Source organism: Loxodonta africana, chromosome 2 (genome assembly GCF_030014295.1).
Source record: "Loxodonta africana isolate mLoxAfr1 chromosome 2, mLoxAfr1.hap2, whole genome shotgun sequence".
Taxonomy (NCBI): domain Eukaryota; kingdom Metazoa; phylum Chordata; class Mammalia; order Proboscidea; family Elephantidae; genus Loxodonta; species Loxodonta africana.
This window is the reverse complement of record NC_087343.1, coordinates 165,492,474-165,507,094: the sequence shown is the minus strand read 5'-3', so window position 1 is coordinate 165,507,094 and position 14,621 is coordinate 165,492,474. Positions and strand designations below refer to the sequence as shown.

Below are 14,621 nucleotides of genomic sequence, written 5' to 3'. Positions count from 1 at the left end.
TTCTATGAGCAGTTGACCAGTCTTAGGTTAAGGCCTGTGGAAAACTATAGCAGTTGATGTTGCATTTTCTGACTATCAGATTATCACCCTGTAGTCCATTATATAAAAATTCTGGAGGTGCCACTGAGTATGTGCAATTTTCTGTTTTGCTTTTTGTTGTTTAACATAATAGACGATGTTCGATTGCCATGTTTTATTCCATTGTTTGAATGTACATGTGTACTAGACAACTCCTCCATGGCTATATAAACAATGTAATTGTTTCTCTTTCTTTTTTCTAGTATTTGCCAAATTTGTTAGTTATTACTGGAGTTAGAGGTAGCAGGGGAATTTGGGTTATTATAAGAAATAGTGTTTTGTCTGATTTATCAAACACTGTTTCCTTCTGAAAGATTATTTCTGATAGCCTCAGCAAAGATGTTAAGAGTTAAAAGCAATGTGGAAACATGAACTGACAAATATTAGGAGTCCATGGAAAAATATGTTCAGTTATTGCTCTTACCTATAAGAGCACATATATCCTCTTTGCTTTTTTTTTTTTAATTTAAATCATTTCACAGAATTGGTAACACAAGCACGAATTTCAATAGATACCATTTTGTTTTTTTAGATTAGTAGTTGAGCACAAACTGTTTCCACCACCCAGGAACACATACATTAAAATAAAACATTAAGCACAAGGAATAATTTAAGCATTATTACTTATTAATTGCTTGACTCTCTACTTAAGCTTAACAATTCCGAGTCTTTTTTAGAATCTCATTTTCTTTGTTTCTATTTATTCTTTTTTTTTTAACTGTGCTTTAGATGGTTTTCAGAACAAACTAGCTTCTCATTAAACAGTTAGTACGTACATTGTTTCGTGACATTGGTTACCAACCCCATGACACGTCAACACTCTCCCTTCTCAGCCTTGGGTTCCCTATTACCAGCTTTCCTGCCCCTCCTCCCTTCTGGTCCTTGCCCCTGGGCTGGTGTGCGTGCCCTTTTAGTCTCATTTTGTTTTATGGGCCTAATCTTTGGCTGAAGGGTGAACCTCAGCAGTGACTTCATTACTGAGCTAAAAGGGTGTCTGGGGCCCATACTCATGGGGTTTCTTCAGTCTCTGTCAGGACAGCAAGTCTGGTCTTTTTTCTTTGTGAGTTATAATTTTGTTCTACATTTTTCTCCAGCTCTGTCCGGGACTCTGTACTGTGATCCCTGTCAGAATAGTTGGTGGTGGTAGCAGGGCGCCCTCTAGTCGTACTGGACTCAGTCTGGTGGAAGCTGTGGTAGATGTGGTCCATTATTAGTCCTTTGGACTAATCTCTCCCTTGTGTCTTTAGTTTTCTTCTTTCTCCCTTGCTCCCTACAGGGTGAGACCAGTGGAGTATCTTAGATGGCCACTCACAAGCTTTTAAAACCCCAGATGCTACTCATCAAAGTAGAATGTAGAACATTTTCTTTGTAAACTATGTTATGCCAATTCACCTAGATTTCTCCCGAAACCATGGTCCCCAGACCACACTCAGTCCCTGCTACTCTGTCCCTCAAAGTGTTTGGCTGTGTTCAAGAAACTTCTTAGCTTTTGGTTTAGTCCAGTTGTGCTGACTTCCCCTGTACTGTGTTGTCCTTCCTTTCACCTAAAATAATTCTTGTCTAAAATCCAGTTAGGGAATTCCCCTCTCCCTCCCTCTCCACTCTCGTAACCATCAAAGAATGTTTTCTTCTGTGTTTAAACCTTTTCTTGAGTTCTTATAATAGTGGTCTCCTACAATATTTGTCCTTTTGCAACTGACTAATTTCACTTAGCATAATGCCTTCCAGATTCATCCATGTTGTAAGATGTTTTGGGGATTCAACATTGTTTTTTATCCTTGCATAGTATTCCATAGTGTGAATATACCATAATTTGTTTATCCATTTGTCTGTTGATGGGCACCTAGGTTGTTTCCATCTTTTTGCTATTGTGAACAGTGCTGCAATGAACATAGGTGTGTATATATCTATTTGTGTGACGGCTCTTATTTCTCTAGGATATATTCCAAGGAGTGGGGTTGCTGGATTGTATGGTAGTTCTATTTCAGCTTTTTAAGGAAGTGCCAAATTGATTTCCAAAGAGGTTGTACCATTTTACATTCCCACCAGCAGTGTATAAGTGTTCCAGTCTCTCCACAACCTCTCCAGCATTTATTGTGTTTTTTGGATTAATGCTGGGGGTGAGATAGTATCTCATTGTAGTTTTGATTTGCATTTCTCTAATGGCTAATGATCGTGAGCGTTTCCTCATATATCTGTTAGCTGTCTGAATGTCTTCTTTGGTGGTGCCTGTCCATATCCTTCGCCCATTTTTTAATTGAGTTATTTATCTTTTTATTGTTGAGGTGTTGCACTATCTAGTAGATTTTAGAGATTAGACTCTGATGGGATATGTCAAAGCCAAAAATTTTTTCCCAGTCTGTACGTAATCTTTTTACTCTTTTGGTGAGGTCGTTTGATGAGCATAAGTGTTTGATTTTAGTAGCTCCCAGTTGTCTAGTTTATCTTCAGGTATTTGTGCATTGTTAGTGATGTTTTGTATTCTGTTTATGCCATGTATTAGGGCTCCTAGCATTGTCCCTATTATTCCTTCCGTGATCTATATCGTTTCAGATTTTATATTTAGGTATTTGATCCATTTTGAGTTAGTTTTTGTACATAGCGCGAGGTACAGGTCTTGTATCTTTTTTTTTTTTTTTTTTGCAGATGGATATACAGTTATGCCAGCACCATTTATTAAAGAGACTGTCTTTTCCCCATTTAACTGACCTTGGGCCTTTGTGAAATATCAACTGCTCTTAGATGGATGAACTTATGTCTGGATTCTCAAGGTGTTCCATTGGTCTATGTATCTGTTGTACCAACAGACTGTTTTGACTACCATGGCTGTAAAATAGGTTCTAAAAACAGGTAGTGTGGGGCCTTCCACTTTGTTCTTCTTCAGTAATGCTTTACTTATCCGGGGCCTCTTACCTTTCCATATGAAGTTAAAGTGATCTTTTTCTCTGTCTTGTTAAGAAATGTCATTGGAATTTGGATCAGGATTACATTACATCTGTATATGGCACTTTGGGTAGAATTAACATTTTCACAATATTGAGTCTTCCTATCCATGAGCAAGGTACGCTTTTCCACTTACGTAGGTCTCTTTTGGTTTCTTGCAGTAGTGTCTTGTAGTTTTCTTTGTATCGGTCTTTCATGTCTCTCTTTAGATTTATTCCTAAGTGTTTTGTTTTCTTTGGGGCTATTGTAAATGGTGTTGATTTGGTGATTTCCTCTTCAAAGTACTCTTTGCTGATGTAGAGGAATCCAACTGATTTTTGTATATTTATCTTATATCCTGATACTTTGCTGGAATCTTCCATTAGTTCCTGTAGTTTTCTTGTGGATTCTTTGGGGTTTTCTGTGTATAAGATCATATCATCTGCCAGTAAGGATACTTTTACTTCTTCCTTACCAATGTAGATGCCCTTTATTTCTTTTTCTTGCCTCATTGCTCTGGCTAGGACCTCCAGCACAATGTTGAATAAGAGTAGTGATAAAGGGCATCCTTGTCTGATTCCCGTTCTCAAGGGGAATGCTTTCAGATTCTCTCCATTTAGGGTGATGTTGGCCTTTATTATGTTGAGGAATTTCCCTTCTATTCCTGTTTTGCTGAGAGTTTTTTTAAATCACGAATGGGTGTTGGACTTTGTCAAATGCCTTTTCTGCATCAATTGATAAGATCATGTGGTTCTTATCTTTTGTTTGTCTTCAGACTTTTGGACGATGCTCATATAATTATCTCCCCATTCTTATTTGCATGGTTCCAGAAACTGCCAATCAAGCAAAATTCTCATTCCATGACTACCAACAGGCCTCTCAGACACCTCCTTGAGAGCCCAGTATCTTGGCATCTCTATTTCTCTAAGACCATTTGCCTCCTCATTAACAAGAGCTCTTTTCATACCAATCCTGGATCACATGATGGACTTAGAAGTGGAATTGCTGGGTCTATGACTGATAGGAATTAACAGAATTTCTTCCATCTAGATTAACAAGGCAAACTCTAGAAAAGTAAAAAGGGCTTTAATATAGGGAATTATGTGCTTAAAAATCTTTTTAGTCGCTGTCAAGTCAGCTCTGACACACGGAGACCTTATGTATAACAGAACAAAACATTGTCCAGTCCTCCACCATCTTCATGATCGTTGGTATGTTTGAGTCCATTGCTCTGGCTATTGTGTCAATCCATCTCATGGAGAGTTTCCCTCATTTTTGCTGACATACAAAGTAAGAAAAAGGGTTACTAGAATTCCTCCCAGATTCAACACTGCAGAACTGGCAGTGCTACTTTTGCCACAATCAGAAAGCTAGGGAATAAGAAAGCTATAGTTTAGGGTGTGGACTGTGGGATTGTCACATCTCAACTGCAATCCAGGTATCAGAAAGCTGCTTACTTAGCTCCGGGGCCATGCTGCAGCTGCTGGGTTCATGCCAGCGCCATGAATGCTTCACACTCTGCCATAACTCTCTCAATTCTTTGTTGTTATTGTTGTTAGTTGCCATTCAGTTGATTCTGACTCATGGCTACCCCATGTGTGTAGAGTAGAATTGTTCCATAGGATTTTCAAGGCTGTGACCTTTTGGAAGCAGATCACCAGGCCTGTCTTCGGAGGTGCTTCTGGATGAGTTCAAACTACCAACATTTCTGTTAATATTACAGCACTTAACCGTTTGCACACCCAGCGAGTCCTAGCCTCAGATTAGCAAAATCTAAATCACATCTGAATCTCTTAGTTGCAGTGGAGTTGAGGAAATCTAGTTTTTTCCCTTTCAATATAGTTTTTCACTTTCTAGCCAACCAGGAAGGCACACTAGAAAAAAAGTTAGAATACATGCTGAGCAAACCAATTAGAACCTTATTAAATATGTTTATCTCCCCTAGACCATTTTTCCCCAGATACCTTCCTCCAACTCTTGCCTCTATAAAAAAAAAAAAAGAACCAAGCCAAACCCAGTGCCATCAAGTCAATTCCGACTCATAGCAACCCTATAGTACTACAGCCCTATTCCTAGAAAGGGATTTCTGTTTTCACTGTCCCCATTTCCTAATCTCCCATTCATTCCTCAACCCACAAACTGTGAATGTATCCCTCTCATATCAGCTCATATCACATGACCTTTTCATTCACTTTGCCTTTTTCCCCTCTACTCTCCACCCTTTCCACTTCTCTAGTACTCTGTCCTCAATGGGTTTTATGGGTTTAGTGTTCTCCAAGCCCTGCCTTCAGCACCTCTCTCCTCTCACTTCCTACACCCTGCCTGGGTGATCCTGTCCATTTGTCTGGCATCATCCACCATCTGCTGATAATCCACAAAACCATAACTCCAGCTGTGTGATCTTCCCCAAGGGACAGACTCAGGTTTCCAATTGCTCCTGACCATGTCCACCTGAATATCACAAGGCCCTCAAACTCAACACACCCAAGTTCATCATCTTCCAAATTTTTTCCTCCCACTTCATTCTACAACTGTGTAAACTGTACAACTCTTCACTCATTTATCCAAGCTAAAGCCCTGAAAGGCAATTTGATTCTTCTCTTTCCCTTTCTGTTCCTACATTCAAACTATCTCTGTTGTTCTTCTTGTTTTTGGGTGCCATCAAATCAATTCTGACTCACTGTAACCCCATGTGACAGAGAACTGCCCCACTGGGCTTTCCAGGCTGTAATCTTTATAACAGCAGATCGCCAGGTCTTTCTTTCATGGAACTGCGGGGCAAGTTCAAAACTCCAACCTTTTGGTTAGCAGCCAAGTGCTTAACCATTGCACCACCGAGGCTCCTCAAACATCTCTAAGGCCCACAAATTCAGTGGAAACCTTTTACCTGAGTTCCTGGATTCAACAGGTGCTTTTTAAAGAAGGGCCTCAGATGTGCTCATTCCAGTATTTTATTGGAAATTGGTTGTGTACATCAATGAAATTAGATCACAGTAAATGCATTGTTTCCACACAATAATATTCTTATATCTGTGCTTTCTTCTTAGATAATTTAATAAATCCCAGGATATTCCTGATTTTGATATCAAAGGGCTTGACTTGTCCAAAAATCTCTCTATATAAATACACTTGCCATAGCAACTAAATTAGCCATCGTTGTCTTGAGTTGGTTCCGAAGTTCTAGGATCGTTTCTTAAAGATAAGTGTGTATCTTGCATTGGTGGCAGCATGGGTGGGAGGACTGAGGGGCAGACACATTATACAATTGAGCTAATTATAAGAGAAGCTGAGACTGAGGGGACTGCGTTCCTCTGGTGTGGGGAAACACAAAGAGATAAGGACTAGAGATCCCAAAAGCTGGGCAGGGGACTCAATCCCCTGCATTTTTCCAACACTGCTTGAATGCCAAAGGTAACTGAGATGTGAGACCCTAGTTCAAAAAGAAGAAAGCATATCAGCCCATTGCCCCAGCTCCCTTGGCATTGAGAAGAAATGGCAGAGCCTTCCTCCAGGTTGTATAGGGGCAGAGATTCTGGCACAGAGAAGGTCTTGGGGAGTTCCACCCATCTCCCCAACCCTTCGCCCTGCCATGCTGAATTCTCTCCCCTCTGAGAAAACTAGAGAGATTCGCACCTCAAAGAAAAGAACTTTGAGCTATGTGATGCTGGCCCCTTAGAATAAAGACAGAGTGCCCTTTGCTTGGTTTGACCCGAGGGCACTGGAAAAGGCTGCCCTGCTCCAATGTCACTCTCCTCACCACCTTTAAGTCCACCACCAGCAATCAGGTTCTTTGGTTCTTCAAAGCTTCTCAGCACTCATCAGTAACACCTTGTATACATGTGGTGGCTTGACTGCTCACAAACAGCTTTAACCTCTATTAAGTCATTTGGTTATCACCCTCTGTGAGGTAGGATGGCCAGGGATCATCATTCTCACTCGAATCATAAGGAACCTGGGGCTCACAGAGTTAGGTACCTTGACCAAACTCACACAGCTGGCCAGTGGCAGAATCAAAACTAGAACTCAGGTTTCCTCTCACATACCCAGCTCCAAAGTCCCTCCTGCTGCTTTTCTGAGAAAGCGGCAGAAGCTGAGGGAGGGGATTCCTGTCCTCATCCCTCACCTAGCCCTCTTGGGAGGTTCTCAGACAGCCCCATTGAGGACAGGATGAGTCCGCATGCGATAGATGATGACAGCAGTGGCTGGGCACAGCAACAAGGAGGTCATGATGACAATGGTGGCCAGGATGATGAGGACAATGACCCAGATGTCCAAAACGTGCTTGGGGAGCGTGACATCCACAGGGACCTGGCTGACAGCATCCATGTTGCTTCACCTGCGACAGGAAAAGGGAAATCACTGTTGTGCACCTGCTCTCTGTCTCTAGAGTTGAAACTTACTCCAGAGTCAGAAGCTTGAGTCATTTTACCAGCTGTGTGATCTTTAAGGTCCCTTAATCAATAACAATAATGACTTCATTTATTGAGGGCTCCCCATGTGCCAAGGTCCCTGGGTGGCACAAAGGGTTTATGCTCGACTACAAATCTATAGGTTGGTGATTTGAACCCATCCAGTGGCACCATGGAAGAAAGGCTTGGCAATCTGCTTCCATAAAGATTACAGCCAAGAAAATACCATGGGGCAGTTTTACTCTATAACACACAGGGTCGCCATGACTTAAGATCAACTCAACAGCAATGGGTTTGGTTTTTGGTCCTATGTGCCAGGCCCTCTACTAGGCACTTTATGTGTATTAACTCATTAGTCCTCACCTCAACAACCAACCCTATGAGCTAAGGATTATTGTTATCATCCTTATTTTTATTTATGTGTCCTTATCTTCAACGATTTCCATCTTACAAATAAGGACTCCAAGGAAGTGAACCCAGGTCGGTGGCATTCCAGAGCCTCCATGCTTAACCACTAAACTACCATACTACCAGTCCTGTTCCCTCACCTGTAAGATGGGAAATCTATTGTTTTTGGTGCTGGATCCCTGGTCGTGCAACACTTAAGCACTCTAAGGTTTGGTTGCTAACTGAAAGGTTGGGGGTTCAAACCCACCTACCCACTCTGTGGGAAAAAGACCTAGTGATCTGCCCCAGTAAAGATTACAGCCAAGAAAACCTTACGGGGTAGTTCTACTGTCACATGGAGTCCCGAGTCAGAATCAACTTAACGGCACCTAACAACGATATCTTTCCCCTTCTTCTGGTAACAAAATCCTCTTCTGTAGAACCAGTTGCTGTGAGTTGATTCCAACTCACGGTGGCCCCATGTGCGTCAGAGTAGAACTGTGCTCCAGGGTTTTCAGTGGCAGATTTTTTCAGAAAGTAGACCACTAGTCCTTTCTTCTGAGGTGCCTTTGGGTGAATTCGAACTTCCAACCTTTCAGTTAGCAGCACCACCAGGGACTCTCTTTTTGTGCAGACCCTACCTATTCCATGTCATTTGGCTGGGGAACTCACCTGAGCACACGGATGAATATGTGACCTAGGTTTGACCATTAAAAATCTCCAAAATCCTGGCTACAATATAGGGATGGGAAAGTGACCCACGCTAAGTCAACCAAAGTCCTCCCCAGGGCTTTTATGCACAAGCTATTAGGAAAAATGGTTCCTTCTGCTGAGATTGCTAAATTGAAAAGATGTGAGTCTGGAAAAGGATGGGCCTGGGACTATCTTGCCTCATGTGGAGAGAGCTGTCCTAGTCCTAGAACAGGAAAGAGAGATGGAATCTTGATGACCTCATTTGAGCAGCTGAACCTAGCCGAGTCTGAACATCCCACACATATGAGCCAATAAGTCAGTTTTTGTTTAAGCCAGTGTGAATTTGGTTTCTCTCACTTGCAGCTATGAATTCTGATGGGTAAAGATACAATATAGTTGTCCCCAAACTTTTTTGACTCACAGCACCTTTAGTGTCTTAGTAATTTTTCATGGTTCCCTGGGACAAAAGAAACACCTAGCAGTTCTGTTTATTAGGTAGTTAGGTTCAGTATAATAAGTATTTACGTCCTACCAATCTAAAGTTAAAGCTATGAAGTACCTCCAGCTACTAGTTCCCAGAGTTTCCTCTAAAAATGTTAAAGTTCCCACAGCACTGCTCCCTCTCGCCCCCCTCCATCCCCACCCCTAGCTCATCATGGGACCTCAGCACCTGCATGCACTTGGGAACCCCGGGTGTAATACATTCCCTGCCCAGAGGGCACAGGATTGGCACAATCCGCAGTCCCCTCTAGATCTAAGATCTATAATTTCATGGTTTTAGGTCCCAGGCAAAATTCCCAATTTCAGTCCGATTTCCTGCTCTTAACCTGATCACCAACTCTTCTTTTCTATTGCCTTTGGCTTCTGTTTCTGCTCTGTGCACACTGTTGCCACCAAAAGTAAGGTACTGATCACCATACCCAAAGTAGAGCCCTCAAGGTATGCATACACGGATGCTAATGTCTTCCTTGTTTGTTACAGCAACAGACACAAGCCAAGTGTCCGAGAATAGAAAAACAGGGTAGAAGCATGTAGTGGAATACCAGGCAGCGATTTTCATATATTCACTCATCTAGTTCAACAAATACTTGCATAGTGCTTACTACATGCCAAGCATTGTCCCAAGTGCTTTACAAATATTAACTTGCTTAATAGCTATTAAAAAGAACAGGTGTAGATCTGGATATCTGATCTGTGAAGAGCTCTAAAATATTTTAAGTAGAAAAAAAAGCAAGGTGAGGGATAGTGTGAATAGGATGATTTCTTTGGTTCAGATTTTGTAAAAGAAGCAGGCAGACAGAGAGATAAGGATATATACGTAACCAAACAAACAAAAAAGACTCTGAGCAGAATCACAAGAAAGTGTTACAGTGGTTACCTTTGGGGAGCTGGACAAGCAGTGGGAGAGGCTTTTACTTTTCATTCTGCATTTTTTTATACTGTTGGAATTTTCTAATCACGAGCATGTATTTTAATTTTTACACCATCTGGGTAGAGGAGAAAATGAGCTTTCTGGGTTTTTACTTTATAATTTTCTATTAAAAAGGAATAAGTGCATATAGAAATTTTACTAATTTTATTTTTGTTGTTGGGAATGTACACAGCAGAACATACACCAACTCAACAATCTCTACGTGTATAATTCGGGGACATCTATTACATTCCTCAAGTTGAGTGACCCTTCTCACCCTCCTTTTCTGAATTGTTCCTCTCCCTTTAACATAAAACTCACTGCCCCCTAAGGTTCCCATTTAATCTTTCGAATTGTTGTTGTCAATTTGATCCCATATAGCAAAATCTGAAGAGTATAATGCTCAAGGCAGAATTTTTTTTTTTTTTACTAGTTAAGCTAAACTACCGTCTGGTTTTACAAAGACTTCGGGAGATATTTTTGGTTAAAGTTTAAAGATTTTCTCAGGGCAAGTTTCAAGGGCTCATTCAACCTTCAAGGCTCCAGGAAATCTGGAGTTCATGAAAATCTGAAATTCTGTTCTGCATTTTCCCCCTTTTGATGAGGCTTTTTCTATGGAATCTTTGATCAAAATGTTCAGTAATGGTAGCCAGGCACCATGCAATTCTTCTGGTCTCATGGCAAAAGAGGCAATTGTCCTGGAGACAATTAGCCACACGTTCCATATCCTCCTCTCATTCCTAACTTTCCTTCTTCCTCTGTTGCTCCAGGCAAATGGAGACCGATTGTTGTGCCTTGGATGACCACTTGCGAGCTTCTAAGATTCCAGCCACTAGGCAACGAACTAGGAGGTAGAACAGAAGCACTAAACACATTATTAGGCCAATTAACTGGAATGTCCCATGAAACCATGACCCTAAACCTCCAAAGCAAGAAACCAAATCCCATGTGGTGTTTGGTTACACATAAGCAGCCTCAGCAGCTGCTTTTTTTTTTTTTGGGGGGGTCATTGTTGTAAATTTATCACACAACTCTTGCCAATTCAATTTTTACAGGCGTACAACTTATCGAGAGCAGTTACAATAATCAGCTGTGCAACCCTACCCTTAATCAATGCTATTTTTCCATCACTGTAAACCAAAACTCAGTAATCCATAATTGAACCCCTCCCTTTCCCCCTCTCTCCCACCACTAGTAACCACTAATAAACTTTGGTCTCTGTACATTTGTCTTTTCTTGTCTTTTTATATAAGTGAGGTCATACAATATTTGTCCTTTTTTGATTGACTTATTTCACTCAGTATAATGTCTTCAAGTTCCATCCATATTGTAGCATGTATCAAGACTTCAGAGCCTTGGTGGCACAGTGGTTAAGAGCTCAGCTGCTAACCTAAAGGTCGGCAGTTCAAATTCACCAACCACTCCTTGGAAACCCCATGGGGCAGTTCTACTGTGTCCTATAGGGTCGCTATAAGTCAGAATCAACTCAACGGCAATAGGTTTGGTTTTGGTTTATCAAGGCTTCATTTCTCTTACTGGTTGAGTAGTTGTGGTGTAATGGATTGCTCTTTGTGTGGCCTTTCTAGCCATGGTGTTGTAACTCCCACCCAGGTGATGGGGCAGAACTGTGTGATAGGGTAATTGTGGCCCACCAATGGGATTAGTCAGTTTTGCCATCCTGCTGGGCTTGAAATGAGCCACCCCAGAGGCAGGAAAGGGAAGAGCCCATCAAGGAAGGAGAGGCCAGCAGGAGAGACCCATAGGAGACAGCATAGTGAGCATCCCAGCTCACAGAGTGAGAAAGCTGAGTGCCTTCGGGCAGAGACTGGAGCCAGGGAGAAGCCTACACCTGACCCACGAATTTGGGACTTGCCACCCTCTACAACCACATGAGCCATTTCCTTTATACAGTTCCTGAGTTCTGTGAGATCTTACAGCAAATTAGGGAACCCAAAGACAGGAGGGAGAGTACTGAGGGGAGAGAAAGTAGCTGATGTTAGAGATGATGGAGTGGGACAGCAGCTGGCAAAAGCTGGACATTTGGGACATCTTCAACCTCCACCACATAGGAACCAGCTTTGTTCTGATCCTCATAAAAGAAATTATTGACTTAGTAGTATTCCATTGTATATATTTATCACATTTTTTTTAATCCATTCAACCACTGATAGGCATTTAGGTTGCTTCCATCTTTTGGCTACTGTGAATAGGGCTACAATGAACATTGGTATACAAGTCTCTGTTTGAGTCTCTGCTTTCAAGTATATATATATAATTTTTAAATCAAATAAAATTAGACTATGCAATTGGTGTCACTGAAATGTACATGTGAAAAATGTTGAACTGGTAAAGGTTATGTTATCTATATTTTTACAACAATAAAAAAATTAAGGTAGACTAGATCAGTGGTTATCAAATACCAAGTACCAAGCTGTGCGAATTAGTTCAGGACAGTGTTTTTAAAAAGCTGATTTCTGGGGCCTGTTCGAGACTTACTGAAATAGACTCAAGAGGCGAGGTGAGGGGAGGAAGCCAGGCTTGGGAACCGCTGGACTCCATGATCTCTAAGGTCTCTAGGATCCTTTCTAGAACTGCGATTTGGGAATTGATTGCTAGGTGCTGATAATGTTGACTTTTACCTAAACTCTGTGATTCAAGGTCTGGATTTGTTTTTTTATTTGACAATGCTTTGCAGCCAGGCTGGTCAGATCTGAGCAAGTTTCAGGATGAAAGAGAAGCTCTGGCCAGCTCTCCATGGCCCAGGATTTGCAGGCCGGGGCCTGCAAAGGAGGTATCAGCACAAGCCAGCCCTGCCTCAGCCTTGGAACCTTTGTCACTTCTCCAAGGTCTAAGACACAGAAGCATGAGTCACAGGAGACACACACTGTTAAGAAAAGCCAGGGGTGGGAGAAATTATAGTCTGTGGTCTCCTGATTACATCAACAGCTAGTTTGTTTCAGGCAAAGGAACCCCACAAAAGGCCTTTCCAGTAAATCCATTAACATCAAACAGTCTCTGTGACTCCAAGTGCCAGGAATACATAATCTTCACGGCTGAGTTTCATAAGCAAAACCTGTGATTTACAGGAAGTCGGGTGCCAGGGTTCATCCACAATCAATCACGGAGCATTAAAGCTAGTACCAGCCCTACTTCACAGATGATGAAACTGAGGTCCAGGGGTTCCCCCCAACTGTTATGAATTTAATTGTGCTCCCCAAAAAATATATGTTGAAGTCCTAACCCCTGTATCTGTGAATATGATCCTGTTTTGAAATAGGGTTTTTCTTTGTTATGTTAATGTGTCACATCAGAGTAGTAAAAAAAAACAGTCGCCACTGAGCAGATTCCAACTCATGGACACTCCATGTGTGTCAGGGTAGAACTACGCTTGATAAGGTTTTCAATAGCTAATTTTTTTTTTTAATAATTTTTCTTGTGCTTTAAGTGAAAGTTTACAAATCAAGTCAGTCTCTCACACAAAAACCCATATACACCCTGCTACACACTCCCAATTACTCTCCCCCTAATGAGACAGCCCACTCTTTCCCTCCACTCTTTTTTCATGTTCATTTCACCAGCTTCTAACCCCCTCCACCCTCTCATCTCCCCTCCAGGCAGGAGATGCCAACATAATCTCAAGTGTCCACCTGATCCAAGAAGCTCACTCCTCACCAGCATCCCTCTCCAACCCATTGTCCAGTCCAATCCATGTCTGAAGAGTTGGCTTCAGGAATGGTTCCTGTCCTCGGCCAACAGAAGGTCCGGGGGCCATGACCACCAGGGTCCTTCTAGTCTCAGTCAGACCATTAAGTCTGGACTTATGAGAATTTGAGGTCTGCATCCCACTGCTCTCCTGCTCCCTCAGGGGTTCTCTATTGTGTTTCCTATCAGGGCAGTCATTGGTTACAGCCAGGCACGACCTAGTTCTTCTGGTCTCAGGATGATGTAGACTCTGGTTCCTGTGGCCTTTTCTGTCTCTTGGGCTCGTAATTGCCTTGTGTCCTTGGTATTCTTCATTCTCCTTTGATCCAGGTGGGTTGAGACCTATTGATGCGTCTTAGATGGCTGCTTGCTTGCGTTTAAGACCCCAGACACCACTCTTCAAAGTGGGATGCAGAATGTTTTCGTAATAGATTTTATTATGAATGGCTGGTTTATTTTGAAGTAAATTGCCAGGCCTTTCTTCCAAGGAAGGAGCTCTGGTGGAACAGTGGTTAAGCACTTGGCTACTAACCTAAAGGTCAGCAGTTCGAATCCACCAGCCACTTTACAGGAGAAAGACCTGACAATTTGTTTCTGTAAAGATTACAGCCAAGAAAACACTACTGTGCCATATAGGGTCACTATGAGTGGCATAGTTTGTTGTTGTTGTTGTTTTAATAGGGTCACTGTGAGTCAAAGGGAGCCCTGGTGGTGTAGTGGTTATGAGCTACACTGCTAACCAAAAGGTATGCAGTTCAAATCCACCAGCTGCTCCTTAGAAGCCCTATGTGGCAGTTCTACTCTGTCTTATAGGGTCACTGTGAGTCACAATTGACTAGACAGCAATGGGTTTGCGTTTTTTTTGGTTATGAGTCAGAGAAGAGCCCCGGTGGTACAGTGGTTAAGAGCTCGGTTGCTAACAAAATGGTCAGCAGTTAGAATCCACCAGCCACTCCTTGGAAACTCTATGGGGCAGTTCTACTCCATCCTATAGGGTCACTATGAGTCAGAATTGACTC

The 14,621-nt window shown here is 42.0% G+C and overlaps 1 protein-coding gene across 3 annotated transcripts in view; it reads right to left on the bottom strand.

The window, feature by feature from the left end:
* Positions 1 to 14,621, bottom strand: part of SMIM3 (small integral membrane protein 3) — a 53,039-nt gene that overhangs the window by 19,543 nt on the left and 18,875 nt on the right. For 2 of the 3 annotated variants that reach the window (XR_010319792.1, XM_064278377.1), the window contains exon 2: positions 7,124 to 7,336. Coding sequence is in view for 2 of the 3 variants with exons in the window: in XM_064278377.1 (XP_064134447.1) it covers positions 7,144 to 7,326 (183 nt within the window). In the remaining variant the exon portion in view is untranslated. Of the gene's footprint in view, positions 1 to 2,695; positions 7,337 to 14,621 lie in introns of those variants that run through there. The other variant, XM_010591940.3, reaches the window with a different exon arrangement.